This window comes from Dipodomys ordii, unplaced genomic scaffold (assembly GCF_000151885.1).
Source record: "Dipodomys ordii isolate 6190 unplaced genomic scaffold, Dord_2.0 Scaffold4, whole genome shotgun sequence".
Lineage (NCBI taxonomy): Eukaryota > Metazoa > Chordata > Mammalia > Rodentia > Heteromyidae > Dipodomys > Dipodomys ordii.
Genome location: NW_012267220.1, coordinates 14,957,229 through 14,975,897, shown reverse-complemented (window position 1 = coordinate 14,975,897; position 18,669 = coordinate 14,957,229). Strand labels below are relative to the sequence as shown.

Genomic DNA, 18,669 nt, shown 5'->3' with positions numbered 1-18,669 from the left:
TGTAAAAACAGTGTCATGAAACTCACAGTGAAGAATGACTGGTGCATAAAGAAGACTTCGCACACAAAGGGGCTGGTGTGTGTGTGTGGGGGGGGTGTCCCTCTGGTCAGTTTGGCATTAATTTCCCTCAAGGTGAACACCTTGAACTTGGTATTTTGTAGTGGCTTTTCTTTTTTTTTTTTTTTTGAAGTGGTAAGGATCAGTTCTGTGGCCCCATTTAACCACAGACTGGTAGCAACACGTATCTGTGGCATTTAAAAATGAAACTGGCAACTGCATGACATTGAAAATGCATATTCCACTTACAGTGTCTAGACTTTCCTATGTGTGCTCAGCTACAATTAGTGAAGCAAAAGTATACATATCACCCCTACTGCTATTCGGTTGCTACAGAGCCATAAATGTGAAAAGAGCAATACTCTGAAATAAAGATTTTTTTTTTTTTTGCCCTAGCCTACTTAGCAGCACAGTTGAAGTAAACCTCCAAACTGCACTGGAGATGCTTGTCTTTCCAAAGATGTAAACATCAGCCCCAGTGTCGTAAACTTTGCTGTATTGAATGAGACAGATGATCTGAGGCAGAAGGACTATCACACACTAGTAACAGAAGCTTGCAAGCAGTTGGAAGGTTTCTGTAATTTCTCAGCTTCATTGGTTGGGGGATCTGTACTTGCACGGAAGTTGAAGGCTGGGCCAGCTCCACCATGGGCTGGGCTCAGAGCAGGATTCTGACGGCGGTTACTTTCAACGATGCTTGATGTGTTGGAAGCCAGGCTCTCCCGAGTACTAAAAGAGTAAAGAGGGTTGATTTTGTTTTGCTTTGAACATAAATAATTATATGTTGAGCCCTGGAGGAAGAGCTAATGGATTTCCTCTGTTGGTTCACCATGTCATATCAATATACATCTCCACTGATTATTTGCATATGCTCTTCCAGCTGGGGCTCCAGGTTCTTAGATGAGACATGTTACAATCCTCAATGTACTGGAAAAATAAAAGCTTTGAAACCCCCAAATGTACTTTGAAATGGTTTCCCTCCTCTTCTGTGTTTAAGAAAACTACTTAAAAATTTGATGTGATGGATACCTATCACACATTTCAAAATGTCTAATGATCTTATCGCAAGCCAGAAATTTATGGGCATTCCTGTTTTTGAATAAACTCACTTATTTTCACCTTAATGAATGCATTTTTGTCTTTGATTACAAGATGTCTTTCTTTCCTTCCTTCCTTCTTTTTTTTTAACTTTGGTGGGCTTGAAGCATATACCATTTGTTAATCTGCTCCCTTGATGGGAATCAAATTCTTCTAAATACTTGTTTCAAATTTTAACACCTCAGCTAACATACAATTATATTTTCAGATTAAGGACCTTAGATATTTTTTCCATTGATTTGCAAAGTTTACATTCATTTCTGCCTCCCCTTGGTAAAAATTCTTAAATATTTGAATGCATTTTTTTTCCTTTTAAGATTAGGACCTTTGGCATTTTAAATATGTAGTAGAGCAATAGCAGAAATAAAATGCCTGAGCCTGATTGAGGGGTAAATAAATTATTCAAGTTTCATGATCAAACTCCTAAGAGTGGCTATAAGAAACTTACCAATTTACACAGACAGTGAAGAAACGAAAGTCATTCTCAAAATATCTACCCCATTGGATAGATGCAGAGTTTATAAACTATTAGGAAAGTTACAGTCTCTGTAACTGATTGAAACTAGCTAAAGGTAATCAACAGGTCAAACTACTACAATGGAAACAAGTTGTCCTTCTCATTCATCCCCTCCCTAAGTCACAGGACTCCTGTCTAAATGCCTTGGCAGTCCTTTCCAACAGGTAATTTAACCTGATCCCTTGGGGCCTGGAGTGAACTGTTTAAGAAGCAATATGTTCATTGACTACCAGGACCACTGTACTTTTCTTGAATATAGAGCATAGTTGATTTTCTCATGTTTATCATGGGGACAATTCTGATGTTGATTTACCTACTTTCAGAGTGAATATGAAGAAGAAACAAGCATCTATGAAGAATTTGTACATTAAAAGCTAAGAAATAACTTATTTCTGTTGTACATCTAGCATACAATGAATTACATAGTTTCTGTGGGTTGGGATGAGAATCTGTACATCACCAATGATGTCTTTACTATAGGAAAATGCATCTTAAAATCCAAAGGATCTGCTTTCAATCTAGTTTAATGTTTATTCAGTTACCTGCTCTCTGCAGCCAGTATAGCAATTAGAGGAAACAAAAATTATAATATATCATTGAAGTTGGGAGAAACTCTGTAGTAAAGATGTCCTTGAACATTTTTGACTGTAGCCAATATATTAGTATGAATAAATTATCCTACTTTCCACAAAGAACATCTTTCATTACTGTGGTAATAATGGGTACAGCTTGTGACATTCATATTGAGGACTCTAGATACGCTGAGGAAAAAGCTAATAGAGATGGATATTTGGACAGTAAACATACTTCTTGAATTAATATTTTAAGAAAGGAGCACTAATGCAGTACAGCTATACAAATAAGATCTGGGGACTTCACAGGCAGGAGAATGAAGCAAGCAACTCCTCTGCCATCCTTGGGTCTGGGTGTATCCCCGGGCCCTGGATTTCTGCAGCCCATGGTCATTTCCACATTAGACCCACATGTCCCTGCCAGTCTTTGGCCTCTGTTGTTTTCATACTGTTGTTGCTCGACCAGTTTTTGGTCTCAAGTTCTGAACAGCCATCTTTTTATGTCAAGATTTTAAACCTCTGAAATAGATCTCCTAATGCACTTTTTGTATACTTCTCATTTCTACTCTTTCTCTCTTTTCTTATTTTAGTTCCAAAAAGAATGTTGGAAATGTGGCTGATAGGAATGCCAGTCCAGTGTAGAGAAAAAAAATTACCTTTTTTTTTTTTGTCATTTTGGTTGTTTAGTGAATTACTGAAAAACTGGAATAAATGGCCCACTTAAGATTTTCATGGCTTACAGCAATGAAAAGGTTATCAGTATGCTAATGTTATTTAGCTAAAATGCTACTCATACTAAAACTCCTAAGTTGAAACAAGTTTATCTAGCTTCTAACCAAAGGATGGAAAATATGAAAGAGGTAACATTAGGAATTGTTCCATAGATTCCCTAACTACCTAAAATTAATTCTGTACGTATTAATTCTCCACAGATTGCTGTAAAGACAACCACTCCCCATGTTAGTGGACAGGTATGCGGTTCAGATAGAGGCCATTTCCTTACCACTTTACCTCCTACTATGACAAAGCACGCCATTCTTAAAGTTCATTATTTTAAAAATGAAAATAAACTTACTTGTATTCATAATAAATTCCAGTCATAAATCCTATATCCTGCCCCTCAGGATTTGAGGTGATAAATTCTGTGAAGATTCTGGTTCAACTATCACATGAATATTTCTGTTTGACCCGTAAGCAAACAAAACTTCCCATATTATGCATTAATAGTATTTTGAGTTAGAACCCATGGAACTACTCTCAATATCTCCTTTGCAACAATCTCTGGAGTACTGGGCTCTTTATCAGTGGAAGTCCAGGAGCTGAAAAGGCAGTCAAGGATTTGAAACTATTGTATGAAAAGCATTAGGCAGTAGAGCTTATATTAATGAGGAAACCAGAATTTAAAGACACAGGCAGCAAATAAACCATCTGTCCCATAAGCAAAGGCTATCTCTTTCAATTATACTTATCTGGTATCTTCTCCTAGTGTTTCAGAGGAATAAAAAGAGAGAGCAGAACCGAAACAGTAAGTAGAAAAGGACAGAGAAAAATAAGCTGGGAAATAACTTAAAATTTGATTTGTGACTAAAAAATTAGCATAAAGAATTCTTTTATCTTTTTCTTTTTGGTACTAGTATTCATGTGGCTTCAACTCAGGTTCTTGTGCTCTGGCTCAGCCACACCTCCATCTGACTTTTTGCTGGTTAATTGGAACTACCATGTGGCCATATTGTCTGCCACTGCTGGCTTTGAACTGTGATTCTCAGATCGCAATCTCCTGAATATCTAGGATTACAGGTATGAGCCGTCAGGGCCTGGCCCAAAACAATTTCTTAGGAAAATCACTAATGAGGTCAGTGGTTTTCAGATTGGATGACATAGCTCTCTGAAGTCTCTTAGGGAAGGGGAAGACGTGACCTGAAACTCTAATCTCCCAGCCCCTTTAACTGGAATGCCAGCTCTGAGGTTGGCTGGACATTAGAATGTCCACACCCATGCTAACTTTCAAACAAGGCTTTGTGATTACAGTAATACTGATAATTAAGAACTCGACCTTGAAGAAATTAAAAAAAGCCTGATATGGGACAAACTGGTGAATGATTCCCAATTCTGACTTTGGGATGTTCTGTCCCCACAGTATCCGGAAATCAATTTTAATTCTTAATGATTAACATACATATATGAAGTACATTATCCTACTGGATAAGTATTAGAAGAGCTTGGAAATCTTGGCAGATGAGGACTATCACTCAATAGTATTTCTGCATCTTAGAGTCACCAATCTGGAATAGAACTGAGGAGATTTAGGACCCAAGTTGTTCTTAAAAGAAAGGAAAGAACTTAAGAGGAGGAAAAAAAGGAAATGTAGAGGCAGTTGGCTTGCTTCTATAACTCTGAAACAAATTCCATGCTTTGCCATTGGCCATCAGGCTGTACACTCTTAATTTTCAACTCTGCAGTGGTACCAAATGTGCGAAATTAAAGAGGGTATAATGACAGTGTCTAAATGGGCTGTGCCAATTCTGCAGGAGAAGAAACAGAAATGATGAGATGATCTCACAGAGCAGAAGCTACTAACTAGCTTCCATTTCTGTACAGAGACATGAGTGAAAAGAGCAAGGTGTTGGAACAAATAGGCAGGCCAACCCAAAGTAGGAATAATAAGGGTAGCAACCTTCCAGAGTCTCTGAAGAGATTTTAAGATCTGCTATCACATTCCTAGTAGAAAGACTCTTGGCTTCACATCCATTTATTTACCCCCTAACCTTATTCTTCTAAAAAAAAGTTGCATCCTAGCGGCAATATATGTTTATAAATAAAAAAGTACTGGGAGGTGGTGATCTTAGTTAGACTGGGCAGAGGCAAGTTTGAGGGACAGGCGCCAACCCACCAGTCCAGATTGGTGATCTCTACAGCTGCAGAAACATTTTTTTTTTCAATTCCTGAAAAAGAAGTCAGAAACAAGCTGTTAACAATACAACTCACACAACTCTTAACCCTCCTTCACAGAACTCAGACTGTGAAGCCAGAAACTCTACAAGCTATGTGCATAAAGCCCCAGGCCCTGGTAGGTGTATGCATGTGCAGAGAGACATCTCTCCCTACCGTGGGGAGTTGAATCCACTGTCTACAGTGATGCTGCTGCTGTCCATGCTGTCAAGCCTGGCGGAATGGGTGGCTCTCTGGTTGCTGCTACTGTCTGTTTCTTTTGGAGTGAGGAGGGTAAGGTTCTTCTCAAATTTCCTCTGCAAGTCTCGCTCCTTTTCTCTCTCCAGGAGCCACTGCATAGTGCCCACATCATCTCTATTTTTCTCCTCCTCTGGGTTTTTGTTGGCCCCTTCCTCAGAGTCGTCATCATCGGAGACATTGTAATAGTCAAAAGAGGCTTCTTGGTTCCCTCCAGACTCTTGCTGGCGCTGGGAAGTGGGCATGGCTTGTGCTGCCGACGTCCCAAGGGAAGGGTCCAGTTTGTCGCATCGGCCTGGCAGTGTGTCAGCAGGTGTTTTGGGGTGAGCTTTGAGGAGGGACAGACTGGATTTGTGATAGCTGTTTACAGACAAGGTGCTATGAAGAGGTTTGAACAGGGTGTCCTTGCTGAATATCTCTTTTCTCTTGTCTAGGCTGCTGGGCTCAGCGCTGTGGTGTTGGATGAGGCGTCCGTTGGCAATTCCTTCAGCCACTCCACCTGAAGCAGCAGGGCCTCCACCGGGCCCTTTGGGTGACTCTTCCTTGTGCCCAGCAGGCTCCCTGGAGGAGTGGGGGACTTGCCTCTCAGATGGAGACAGCTTTTTCACCCCTTCTGTCAAGGTTAGTGTGTCATGGTCCTCCTGATTCTTCCCCAAAGGCGAGGGTGCCGTGAGCACCGTCTCACTGGAGGTGTTACACTGGAAATAGTCGTCGGTAGCTGTTTTTGTTGGACAAGAGTTGAGTTCACCATAGGAAGGCAAACTCTCAGGGGGTTTGCCTGGCTCCAAAAGGCTACATGCGCTAGAAGGTTCCTTGCTGCTACTGACTATTTCTGGAATGCACACTTCTTTATAGCTCGTGGATGAGATGTGAGCCCTTTGATGACCAACAGTCTGGGTAGGCCTTAAAGTACTGTCGTCGATGTAGGATTGGCTGGGGGTCTGGTCATCTTGGCTACACCCTTCAGCCAGGTCATCAGGAGTCCCGAGAGAAGAAGCACCCAGGGGACCTTTGGAGTTATCCATGGATCTGGACCTCTCCTTGGCTTTGTTGGATCTCTCATTCCTGGACCTTCGGTCCTGGGTATGGCTGTGGCTTCGGTGCACTTTTGAGTGGGAGCTTCCCCTGGAAGGTTCAGGAAAAGGCATTTCAGTTCTCCTTTTGGCCAATTCACCAGACACATCCCATTCTGGTGTCATGGGGAAGTGGGGTTCGATCACGTTTGTGTTGCTGTGCATGATGAAGTTGTCTCCTTTGTGTTCGATGATGAAGCAGCCCTCCCTTGGGGCCCTGGTTAAGGGATCACAAAAGTCATACTCTCTTTCTCCAGGGATATCCAGATGGGAGCCATCCGAAGGGTCTCCTTTAGACACCCGGGTCTTACTATGGGACCGAGACTTCCCATGGGACTTTCGGTGAGTCCTACTCTTTTTACTCCTCCCACTGTGGTGGGCCGAAGATCCTGCTTTGCTCCTGTGAGCTTTTTCTTCTTCAAGTTTCTTCATTAGTGCAGTGTGTCTCATGACATTTTCCACGGTCAAGTCCGGGTTAATCCGCCGAATGATTTCCATCTCTACTTCCCGAGGGATGGTGGTTGGCGTGTCTTCATCACGCAGGGGCCATTCTTCAGGAGGGAATTGGGCGGAAAAATTGGCCAACTGTTTAGTCTTATCTTTCTTAAAACTTAGCCGGAATAACTTGAGCCCGAATTTTTTGGACTGCTTTTCACTATCTTTCGGTTTGGAGAGAGTTTCTGTCTTGTAAGAAAAATTGACAGTACTTTTGCTTTTTTCAGTGGGTGGCACCTGGCAGAGCGAAGGCGGGCAGTAGGGGTCTTTGCAGTCCTTGGTGGCTTTCCTCTGCAGAGTGGAGGCGTGCATGCTATGCATGTCTTCCCGGCAGCAGTGGCAAGAGTCGCAGTGGTTTCTGGGCAATGTCCTTTCCCTGACACAGCCTGAGGCAGAGGGCGTTATGGTTCCAGGTTGTGGAGAGGTACACTGAGACCGGTCAGGTATCCTCTCATCCAAATGGTACCATTTACTATTAGTTCTTATGAGGGACGGGGTTATGAAATAGGTCTGTGGGGTCACAATGAAGTAACCATCTGGAGTTGGGTAGATTTTCCTCTCCCGTACCAGCGTGTTCAGGGTATGCCGCAGAATTTCTTGGCTTGGGGTTGGTACACCTACAACAAACAGAGGAGACACCATGAAAGCCAGGCAGGCATATGCTAGTCCCAATTTGCAAAATCCTATCAATGGCCGGGTGAGTCTAAAGGTTGAGGTTCAAAACCAGCTAGGTCAGGAAAATCCATGAGACTCATTAATAAGTACCAAAAAGCTAAAAGTGGACCTGGGTGTGATTCAAGTGGTAGAGTACCAGCCTTAAGAAAAATATCTAAGGAATAGTGGCCGGACCCTGAGTTCAAGTCCAGGACTGGTGTGTACACACACACACACACACACACACACACACACACACACACACATCCTACTAATATGACTAAGCTTCACCTCATGGCATGTAAGCAAGACCCAGATAGAGGTTTTCGTTAAATTTCCTCTGAATCATATATTCTGATGACACCACCCATAGAATAAAAAAACAGACAAGCAGGCAGAGGGTGGGCTACAGAGCTCATGGGAAGGCACTTGCCTAGCACGTGTGAGGTTTTCCCCCAGCACCAAAAGGGAATAAGCTGGAAGAGAGAAATAGGAGTTACATAGAGCTGATGAATTAAATCACAAAGCAGAGTAAAGTTAACTCATGAAAAATGAAATCAGGAACAGTGAGAAAAATTTCAAGTTTTACATAATATGATATTAATTTAGAGAAAAGTCTTCAATAAAAATAAGAGAAGCAAGGCTGAATAATAATAAATACATGCTAATATTAGTATTCAATAAAAATAACTAGAGAAGCAATTTTCCATATTGAATAAAGTGTCTAGTGTATGTAGAGATTGCTTTATTATAGCTACTCTATGGACTTTTTAAAGTACTGGTATTCAGAACTCAGGACTTCACACTTAACTTGCTTGCTTGTTTGGCTGATGATCTACTGCTTGAGCCACACCTCCAGCTCTGCTTGTTTGTTGGTTATTTTGGGGATGAATCTAGTGAACTTTTCTGCCTGGGCTGGCTTCAAACCTTCATCCTTTTAAGAACTCAGCCTCCTGAGTAGGTAGGGTTGATTACAGGTGTGACCCAATGGCAGCCAGCTCTGTGCTAATATTTTTGTTGGTTGTGGGGCTTGAACTAGGGACCCAGGGGCTGTCCCTGAGCTCTTTTACTTAAGGCTAGCACTCCACTACTTAAAGTCACAACACCACTTCCAGTTTCCTGGTCATTAATTGAAGACAAAGAGTCTCATGGACTTTTCTGCCCTGGCTTGTTTTGATCAGTGATAATCAGATCTCAGCATCCTACTGAGTAACTATGACTACAAGCATGAGTCACCAGTGCCTGGCCACTTTTTTTTCCTTAAGATGAAGTTTACTTAAATTTACAAGTTATATAAAAGAACAACTAGACTTGGCCTTTATTTATGTTATACCCTCTTATTTTGAGCTCATCCTCACCTTCAATTTTCAATCTATGGCACTGGTAAAAATCAGGTACATTTTCCTTTTCAGCATAAGTCAGCAGGAGAGGTGGTTTGACTGTTGTCTAACCACTGAGCCCTAATAAACATACTAGTAAGAAGCTTAAACAATCTGTATTGGTTTGATCACTAAGTCTAAAACACCCACACTTGCTAGAATAGAAATGCCAGGACAGATTAATAGATGCTTCTTCACACAATGACTTACATTGTTTTCTATAGGGCTTGTGGGAGGGTTTATGTCTTTACCTTAACAGCAGAATAGGATATAAATTTCTTAACAGAGTACAATTCTCCAGGTATAGTTTATTTGCTTTATTTTGGGGTAATCTGTATTCCTCAGTGCTGAAAAGTGCACACAAAGAGTGATGCTACTTTAAAACTGGTCCGATGATATCATTTGGGAATAATTCAGGTTGAATCATACATATTACCAATACACAACTATGACCCACAGAGAGGGCAATTTCACATGACTCATCCCAGTACAGTAGAGATGGAAAACTTGGGCTCTGGACTATGAAGATTGGAATTCCAGCTCTGTGAACTGGTGTCACTGGTTGAATTATATACTACCTCCATTATAATTTGGGCCTGGAATGCCCCTCAAAGACCTATGTATTAAAAGTCTGGTCCCCAGGTTGGTATTTGGGAGTAGTTACTGAGACTTGATGAGGTGGAGCCTACTGAGAGGCTTTTAGGTCATTGGGAACGTGTCCTTAAAGGGTATTCTGAGGCCCCAGGCTCTTCCCTCCCTTTTTGCTTTCTGGCCATGAGGTAAGAAAGTTTGGTCAATTCTGTGTTCTTATCATTATGGGATACCTCATCACAAGCCTCTTCATGAGTGGAAACCTCGAAAATGATGAACTAAAATTAACCTTTACGTTTTCTGATGTTTTATGTATTTATTTATTTTGGGGAGTATGAGAGTTTGAACTCAAGGTTTTGTGCTTGTTAGACAGGAGCTCTACCTCTTAAGCCATACCTCAGACCTTTATACCTTACTTATTTTTTTAGCTAAGGTATTCCTCTTTTATCTAGGGTCAGTCCTACACTTGATCCTCCTAACTTCTGCCTTTGGTGTGTCTGGATTTCAGGCATGACCTCCCAGGCCTAGCTTGATTTCATTAGCCTTAAACCACGATCCTCCTGCCTCTGCTTCCTAATTGTCTGGAATTATAGACATGAGCCTCCATGTGTGGTAACTTTTTCCATTTATATATCTCAGGTATTTGTTACAGTAGCAGTAAGTTAACACCTCCTGGCTATATTCAGGCTCCCTAAACCTAGCAAAACTTTTACAAAAGTTAGATATAAAGGCAACAGAAATGGCCTGGAATGCTCAAGGAGAGAAAGTCTGTGACTATAATATAGCATAATACCCTTCACCATCTCTACAAAGCATCCTGAGAGATGTAGAAAAGGTTTATAGATACTGTCTTTTTTTAAGTGCTAATACTGGGCTTGAATTCAGAGGCAAAGAGCTCTCCATTAGCTTTTTCACTCAAGGTTGGTTCTCTACGACTTGAGCCACTCTTTTTTTTTTTTTTTGCTGATTAATAGTCTCACAGATTTTTGCATCCAGTTGGCTTTGTACCACATTCTTCATATCTCAGCCTCCTGAGTAGCTAAGGTAATAGGTGTGAGCCACTGGCAACTGGAAATAGTGTCTTAATTAATGTACTTAATTTTTGAGTTGCACAGTGGCCTGTTAATCTAATGCTCTGCTGTTAGTAGGTGAACATTAGTTTTTTTGTGTAAGTGACTTTCAGACTGGCATAATATAATTGGTTTTTAATTTTTTGAAAGTTTCCTACAAGACAAAGAATTAGTGGTCTAACCCAAACTAGACACATACCATCCTTGAACACTATCATAAAACAAAAAGTGATTACACATAAGATAAACAACTTACAAGAGCTGCTATGCTCTAGTACAATCAGGGCTTTTTGCTAAAGGACAGAAGATACCATTCAAAGAAGAGAACAGAATCCAAGACAATACACTATCTGCTTTGTAGCACACAATGATCTACTTGTTGGCATAACAAACAAGATAACAAACCCATATTTATCACTGACTATATTTGAAATGGTAAGGTGGGTTTATAAGAACTCATAATTGATCATGGTTTCTAGATAAGAATAGTCCTTACTTTCAAATGAAAATTGAATTGTATTATAGAATTTTATTATAGAACTGTAGGCCTATCTACCAATGATTTCACAACTCAAGGATCTATAAAAAAAAAAAAAACAACAAAAACCATGACTACAATGGAATACTCTTTCTTTTCTGCTAAGAATGACTTCTCTGCTTGTTCCCAATGAAGAGACAGGAAAGAATTTCTGTAGAGAATTTACACCAAAGCTTCCTCCCCTCCCCCTCCAGTAATAAGGACTTGAACTCATGGTAACAAGCTATCACTTGGCTTATTTGCTCACAGCTGGTGCTCTACCACTTGAACCATGCCTAGGCTGGAGCCTAGCTTTTTCTGGTTAATTGGAGATGAGTCTTTTGGATTTTTTTTTTTTGCCTGGGCTAGCTTTGAACGGAGATCCTCCAGGTCTCAGCCTCCTGAGTTGCTAAGATTATAGAGATGAGCTACCAGTACCTGGCCTGCACTCAGGATTTTTAGATATTCAGGTATATCAATCAAATAAAGTTTAATTTGAGAGAAAAACAAATAGAAGCATTGTTTTAGTATATTTTTTGGAGGTGTGTGAACTCAAGGCTTTGAGCTGGCTAAACAGATGCTCTATCCTTTAAGACATCCTTTAACCTTTATGCTTTAGTCATTTTTTTGAATAGGGACTTGTATTATTCCTGGTTGGCCTGGATCATGATATGCCTAATTACACTTCCCATATAGCTGGGACTACAGGTGTGCCTCACCATGCCAACCAGCTTTTTATTGGTTGAGACTGGGGTCCTGTTAACTTTTCTACTCAGGCTAGTCACAAGTCACAATTCTTGATTTCCACCTGATCTCCTCCTTCCAAGCAGCTAGGATTGTGACCCAAAAACCGTGACCCAAAGCATCTTAAGCAACAGAGACATGTTCTACATTTTAACAGGGAAGAGACCTGATCTCTCTCTTTTCTACACTTTTACATGCCTGGCTGGAAATAATCTTTACTTTCTGTCCAATGTACTTTTCACACTTCTACTTGTGAATTTTTGGAAATTTATCTGAAAGTTGTTGATTATTTATTATAATTAGTCTGAACAACTGATATTTTCAATTGTCTCTGAGCTACAGGGAACCTTCAGAAATCTGTAGGGTTCACTTGGGGAAGAGAGGTTTGTATATTCTGTTTCTATGTGTCAGATGTGTGTATTCTGTCACTTCCAAATCTTCCTCCTGAAGCTCATCATGAATAACATTGTGACCCAAACATGTTAAATGACAGGATATACTTCATATTCTAATAAGGCAGAGACCTGGCCTCTCTCCCTTTCCACACCTTTACATCTTGTAAAACAAAACTAGACATTTAAAATCACAGCAGGACAATGTGCCCTTATTTAAACCCACATACTGCTTTAATCCTGCAAATCTGCCAAGTGTCGGAACAGAGAACACATGTACATATTCTAAATGTTAAACATTTTAGATGGAAACAGTTTTGTTTTAGTTTTTAGGCAGTTTCACTATACTTCCCAGACATGTCTGGAATTCGTGGGCTCAAACAATTCCCCTATCTCAGCCTCCTGAGTCTATGTCTAATATGCTACCATACTTGGCTTTGTATCAAAAATGTTTGGTGGATTTCTTTAGGTGTGTGTGTGTGTGTGTGTGTGTGTGTGTGTGTGTGTGTGTGTGTGAACAGTAGCTGAAGGAGAATTCAATAAGATGAATGGGGTACAGTAGAGTGTAGATACACTAATACTTCGCAGAAACTCTAAAGCCAACTTCAACCCCATATCTAGCCTCACAGGTATAACTCAAGTCTTCTGAATGTTAGTCAGTCTTCCTCCAGAGAAGATCCAATCCTAATATCTTAACCAGTACTAGCCTGATTTAAACGGTCATTCATGTATCGTTGCATTCATGATTATCCATTCCCTCTAGTGGAACGGATGAGTAGTTGTTCCAGAAGTATAAGATGTAAATATTACATTCTTTCTAAACTTTAAAACAATTCTTGATTCTATGATGAAGCTGATAAACACAATGATTGGATTCACTTTCAAAAATTCAACCTATATAGACAGTGATTGTTTCAGTGATTTTTCCAAAAACTATCTTTAAAAAACTCTTTAAATATGGATGTCCAAAAATAGAAACAGAAGTCAAATTCTAGTTAATTAATTAATTATGCTGTGCTAATCCTGGTACTTGAACTCAGGGCCTGGATACTGTCCCTGAGCTCTTGCACTCAAGACTAGCAATCTACCACTATAGTCATAGTGCCACATCAAGCTTTTTGGTAGTTAATTGAAGATAAGAGTCTCAAAGACTTTCCTGCTTGGCCTAGCTCCAACTACAATCCTCAGCTCTCAGCCCCCTGAGTAGTTTAGGATTACAGATAGGAACCATCAATGCCCAGATTATTATATACAATAAATATATAATATATAATAAATGTATATACAAATGTAAAATTATATATACAATATAAAATTATATATAAATTAAAATTATACATAAATTTTTTTAGTTACTTATTTTTATTTACTTATTTTGATGCTGGTCCTGGGGCTTGAACTTAGATTCTGAGAACCCTCCCTTTTTTGCTCAAGGCTAGCACTCTGCCACTTCTGCCACAGTTCTACTTCCAGCACTTTTTTTTTTTTTTTTTTTAGCAAGGGTACTTTTTCCTTTTTTATGTGTGCTTTGGTGCTTAATGGATATATGAGTCTTACAGATTGTCCTGCTTGGGCTGGCTTTGAACTGTGATCCTCATATCTCAGCCTCTTCAGTAGTTTAGGTTTATAGATGAGAGCTAACAGTGCCCAGCCTATTCTTTTTATTTAATTTTAAAAATTTTCTTCAAATAGTTGTACAAAGTGATTTTTACCTCCTCAATCAATGATTCTTTTTATTGAGAAGAATGGGCATTAAGTATGAGTATCTAAAAACTTTTATAACACTTAATTTTAGTAAGATATACAAGAAGTAAAATCTCTTACCTTTTAAATAGTTACCACCATGCCCTAGTCGTGGGGGTGGCAAACTTTTTCTGTGAAGGGTCAAACAGTAAATATTTTAGTCTCTGTGAGTCATATGATTTCAACTGGAACTCTACCATTTGACAACTACAGCTTAAGGAGCTGAAAATAACACATATACCAACAGGCCTGGTTATGTTCTCATAAGACTTTTTGACAACCACAGGTGGTAGGCCATATCACGCCTGTAGGCCACAGTTACAAAGCACTGTCTCCACTCCAGTTTGGGCAGAGTTTGCAAACTTATGGGGCTGGCCAATAAATCACCATGTCATACAGATGAACAAGGTTTAGTTAGCTCCTCTCAGTCCCTCTGAAGATCAAGGCCTTGGGATTAAAGTTCATTTACCCTGAAAGTAAGTTAAACAGTTATTCTTTTAAGTAGCAATGATTTGTTTCTCTAAAATTATTCCAATCTAGTGATACCGTTACTGGCTTCTTGGCAAGGACATAAACTGCTCCTTCTTACACACAGCTTTGTGTTCTTTACTTTTTTTTTTTATTTTCTACACCAGCAATGGGAGGCATGTAACCAATTCTGAAAAAGCTGTGCAATCTCTCATGAGGCTATATAAAAATATAAGGCTTTTAAAAGCTACTGGATTGTTTGATGTCAGCAGCAGCTACTCAGCTGTAAGGCAGGAAGGGTTGTGTTTCACCAGATTACAGTGTCTGCCAAGAGTGTCTGTGCCCCCCACCCCCTTACCCAGCTTTCCCAGGGTTCTGCTTATCTGATAAATAGTGAAGAATATGCAGAGATAAAAATGTTATAAAACTTAAGATAATTTGTAAGTTTCAAAGGTGGGTTCAGGGTGGAACATATTGACTAAAAAAAAGAAAAAGAAGACAAAATCACTGAAAGAGAAAAATAAAGTTTCTTTGGGACAAAAAGAAAGGCTGGAGATGCAAGAAGGTGAATTAAATTATGACTTAGCTTCAAGTTGGTTCTTCCGTCCTTTCTCTGTACATGGGGTATGCCTCCCTACACCTGACCTTGGGTTTGGACATGTTTGCTTTGCCCAATGCAATGGTTAGAGAGGGGATCTGACTGAGATGTTGCAAAGCTCTTGTGCAATGAGCCTTATTCCCAAACTTCTGCCATCCCCTGGAGCAGAGGTCTCCACCTGCCCCCTTATCCAAAGAGGATGGGATACAGGTGTTCTGCTAGGCCCTGATTATATCAGCTGACTTCTAGGGAACTCAACACAGGACCTAAATAAATGCTTGCTGTTGATGCCCCTCCTGGTCTGTGGTTGTTTCTTACCCAGCATTTTTTTGTAGCAAAAGCTGATATAGCTAACAGCTTCTACTAATTAAGATCACTGCTAAGTACATCAAGCATTCATTTTTACATGTTTTTATATATTAATTCAATCTAGAAAGATGTTCAGTCCTTACCAAGCTGATAGCCTCATATTGTATCATATTTGATTAGCTGACCTGCAGGGGTTGCTGGTATATACAGGATAAAATGTGCATGCGTGTGCATGTGTACACGCACACGCACACACAATTGTCAGTATTTAAGGAAATTTAGAGATTGCACATAAAACTGAATTTCTACATTCTCCTGAACTTTTTTTTCCTGCAACTCTAAAAGGAAATGACATTTTGGTAGGAAGAGGGTGTGACAAGACATTGGAACTGAGGGTTGGGATCCTTCTCTTGAGATGGGGTTTGCATTGTTTAGTTTATCAACACTCCTGACATCTTCTAGCACTGGACTTGTCAAATGTCATTCATAGAGTAGCTGGGCTATTGTCTTTGTTTTACAGTACTTAAGATAAAAGTAATGCATTTACCTTTTATTTTCAAATGAAATCTTAACTTATCAAACAACATTCCCTTTTTTTCCCTATTTCTTGGGGGGAGGGGGAAACATTGTGGTTTGAACTCAAAGCCTCCAACTTGTTTGGCAAATGCTCTACTACTTCAGCCATGTCCTCAAGCCCCTCCTGCTTTAGTTATTTTTTTTAAATAAATGTTACTTTTTGTCCAGGCTGGTCTGAAGGCACAGTCGTCTCATTTATGCTTCCTGAGTAACTGGGATAGCCATGCAACCACTATGCCCAGCCTTTTATTGAATGAGAAAGAGTCACCAGAATTTCTTGCCCCAGCTGGTCTCAAATTATAATCCTCCTGATCTCAGACTTTCATGGTGCCTAGGATTACAGATTTGAGCCATCAAACCTAGAACAAATAATGTTTTCTTAAAGCTCACCACGCCAGAACACAAACATGGAAGATAAGCTTAATTTTGACATGACTCTTGCTGCCATTAAACTCTTATGACAAAACATTTCCATGAACACTACTTCTGTGTTCATGTATTTAGGGAAGATTAGATTGCAAAGGCTGAATGGAATTCTGGTCATTTTTGCTAGAGTTTCTATAGATTCTTTTGCTCAGTACCAAATAAAAGAATATTAAACCTGGAGCAATAGAATTTTTTTTTAATGTAACATGGGTGCTTTGATTTTTTTTTTTTTTACTTACAGAAGAAAGACAAGTTTCTGGCCTCTTTGAGTGAAGACTTTTTCTGTTATGTTTAAACTTGGGAAGAACAGTCCATTTGAAGTCCTAGAGCCACCAGAGTGCACATCCATTTGAAAAGTGCTCCTTTCTTTTCTCATTACCTGGGAAACACGTGGTCAGGTGTTCCATCAGTGCTTCTTGGGTGACAGGTTTTCTCGCTGAGTTCATTGCTGAGATGGCCAAGCAAAGGATTTCCCCGAGTGGAATAAACTGAGACTGACTGATGGGAGACATACTGATTGGTGATACATCACCTGCAGAAAGACAATTTTCAAGTGAGCGGTTCATTAGGACACCTGGTCATTTGTCACCCACACACCTTCACACATCCACACCTCTCCCAACTCTCCCCTATCCTCTGGATTATGGATTCAATCAACTCTGAACACTGAAATTGGTTCTGGCCATGGCCAGTACCACACAGGCAGAAAGAGGCCGACACACAGAGGAATGCTTTTGTGGCCTCAACAAATACAACTTTCCTTTAAAACCTGAGGCCTCATTTGAATAGGAAGAGTACAAGCCTTGCAACCATGAAGCTTTGAACGATAATTCTGATTTTATTAACGGGGAGCTGATTTATTTAACAACTGCCATTCACAAGTCAACAAAAGCATTTGTAGTAAGGATGAGTCATTCTTTGAAATGTTGAGTGCCTTTATGTGTTGGGCACCTATGGGTGGTGGGGGGGAGTGAGCTATAGACAGAAAGTGAGTCAGCTCCCTCCAGCAAATATCTCAGTCCCCAGAGCATTTTTATTGGAGTAGAGGAGTCAGACAAACAAGGTCATTGTGTCATGTGACAGGTGCAAAGAAGACTAGGCAAGCTCAGAACAGAGCAAACAGGGTCATATATCCTAACTGGGGTCTACAAAGGCTGGAAGCTGTAGGGTTTTCCCAGGCTTTGCAATCCGAATCTGGTGCTAAGGACTAGGAGGTACCTGGTGGCTAGGAGGTAAGCTTGGTATCAGGAGTCAGAGGACCTTCAAATAGGTAGTACAGGGGCACTGCTATGTATGGACAGCCATGGGGGAAGTGTTAGATGTCCAAGGCCTTCATCCCATGGAGAACAGTGAGCCATGGAGGGAATTTCAAGACTGACAATGACAGATAAGAGAGGTTTAGGCTGGTAACATGGTGGCTACATGTGCAATGGCCTGCAAAGAGTCAGAGAGGACAGACAGACTACAGTACACCTAGGAGACTGGGATCTCTTTCACATGCTTGCCTGTTAGAAGGGAAAATGGAAGCAGAGGAAACTGAACACCTGGCACTTAAGGGGTAATAGATGTTGACGCCTGAAAAGGTGCCAAGGTATAATGAAAATATTTCTCTACTTCTGAAATCCTAGTTGTACTGGAAGAATCTCTAGAATTCCCTGGAGATTTCTGTGGCGGCTGACCCCACTGAAGAGAGAGCCACTGAGAGCAGGGAAAGTCTGTTCCTAATACTCAAGTCCCCCCCTGTTTTGTACTCCTGTGATTCTGTAAGACTGTACTTCAAAAGACGTGACACTACTGGCAGAATAACTGGGAGCTCTTAATCCTATTTCTTGCATGTACTTGTCTAGTCTCTTCGCTTTTGCTCCTTAAGCATGATTGCTCATGTGATAAGCTACTATGGCTGGCTGGAGCTGAGACATGGCACTGATCAACACTTTCTTCCGAAGATGTCTGCATGTTCATGGGTGGACCAGCTTCATCCCTGTCAGAGTACTTAAAACTGAGCCCAGCCACAATTCTAAACTTTGCAGACTACAAAGTTCTTTGGCAAAGAACTTGAACCCCTGCTTTGAAGGACTAGAAGAGAAATGCTGTGTAGATGAAACCAGGCAACAGGACTAGAAATCACCATACGTGGGGATAGGGCTAGAAGATGCATCCAACAGTGACAGGACTCCAGTGGTCAAGGCTAAGTAAGGTCTGGT

The 18,669-nt window shown here is 40.4% G+C and overlaps 1 protein-coding gene across 2 annotated transcripts in view; it reads right to left on the bottom strand.

Annotated features, from left to right (window-relative positions):
- Positions 1 to 165: 165 nt before the first annotated feature.
- Stox2 (storkhead box 2) overlaps positions 166 to 18,669 on the bottom strand; it is a 98,993-nt gene continuing 80,489 nt past the window's right edge. The window contains exons 2-5 of one of the 2 annotated variants that reach the window (XM_013024895.1): positions 16,845 to 16,997; positions 5,350 to 7,615; positions 5,135 to 5,186; positions 448 to 786 (exon numbers count right to left, since the gene is read on the bottom strand). In XM_013024895.1, coding sequence (XP_012880349.1) covers positions 5,180 to 5,186; positions 5,350 to 7,615; positions 16,845 to 16,997 — 2,426 coding nt within the window. In that variant the 3' untranslated portion in view covers positions 448 to 786; positions 5,135 to 5,179. Of the gene's footprint in view, positions 787 to 5,134; positions 5,187 to 5,349; positions 7,616 to 16,844; positions 16,998 to 18,669 lie in introns of both variants that reach the window. The other variant, XM_013024887.1, reaches the window with a different exon arrangement.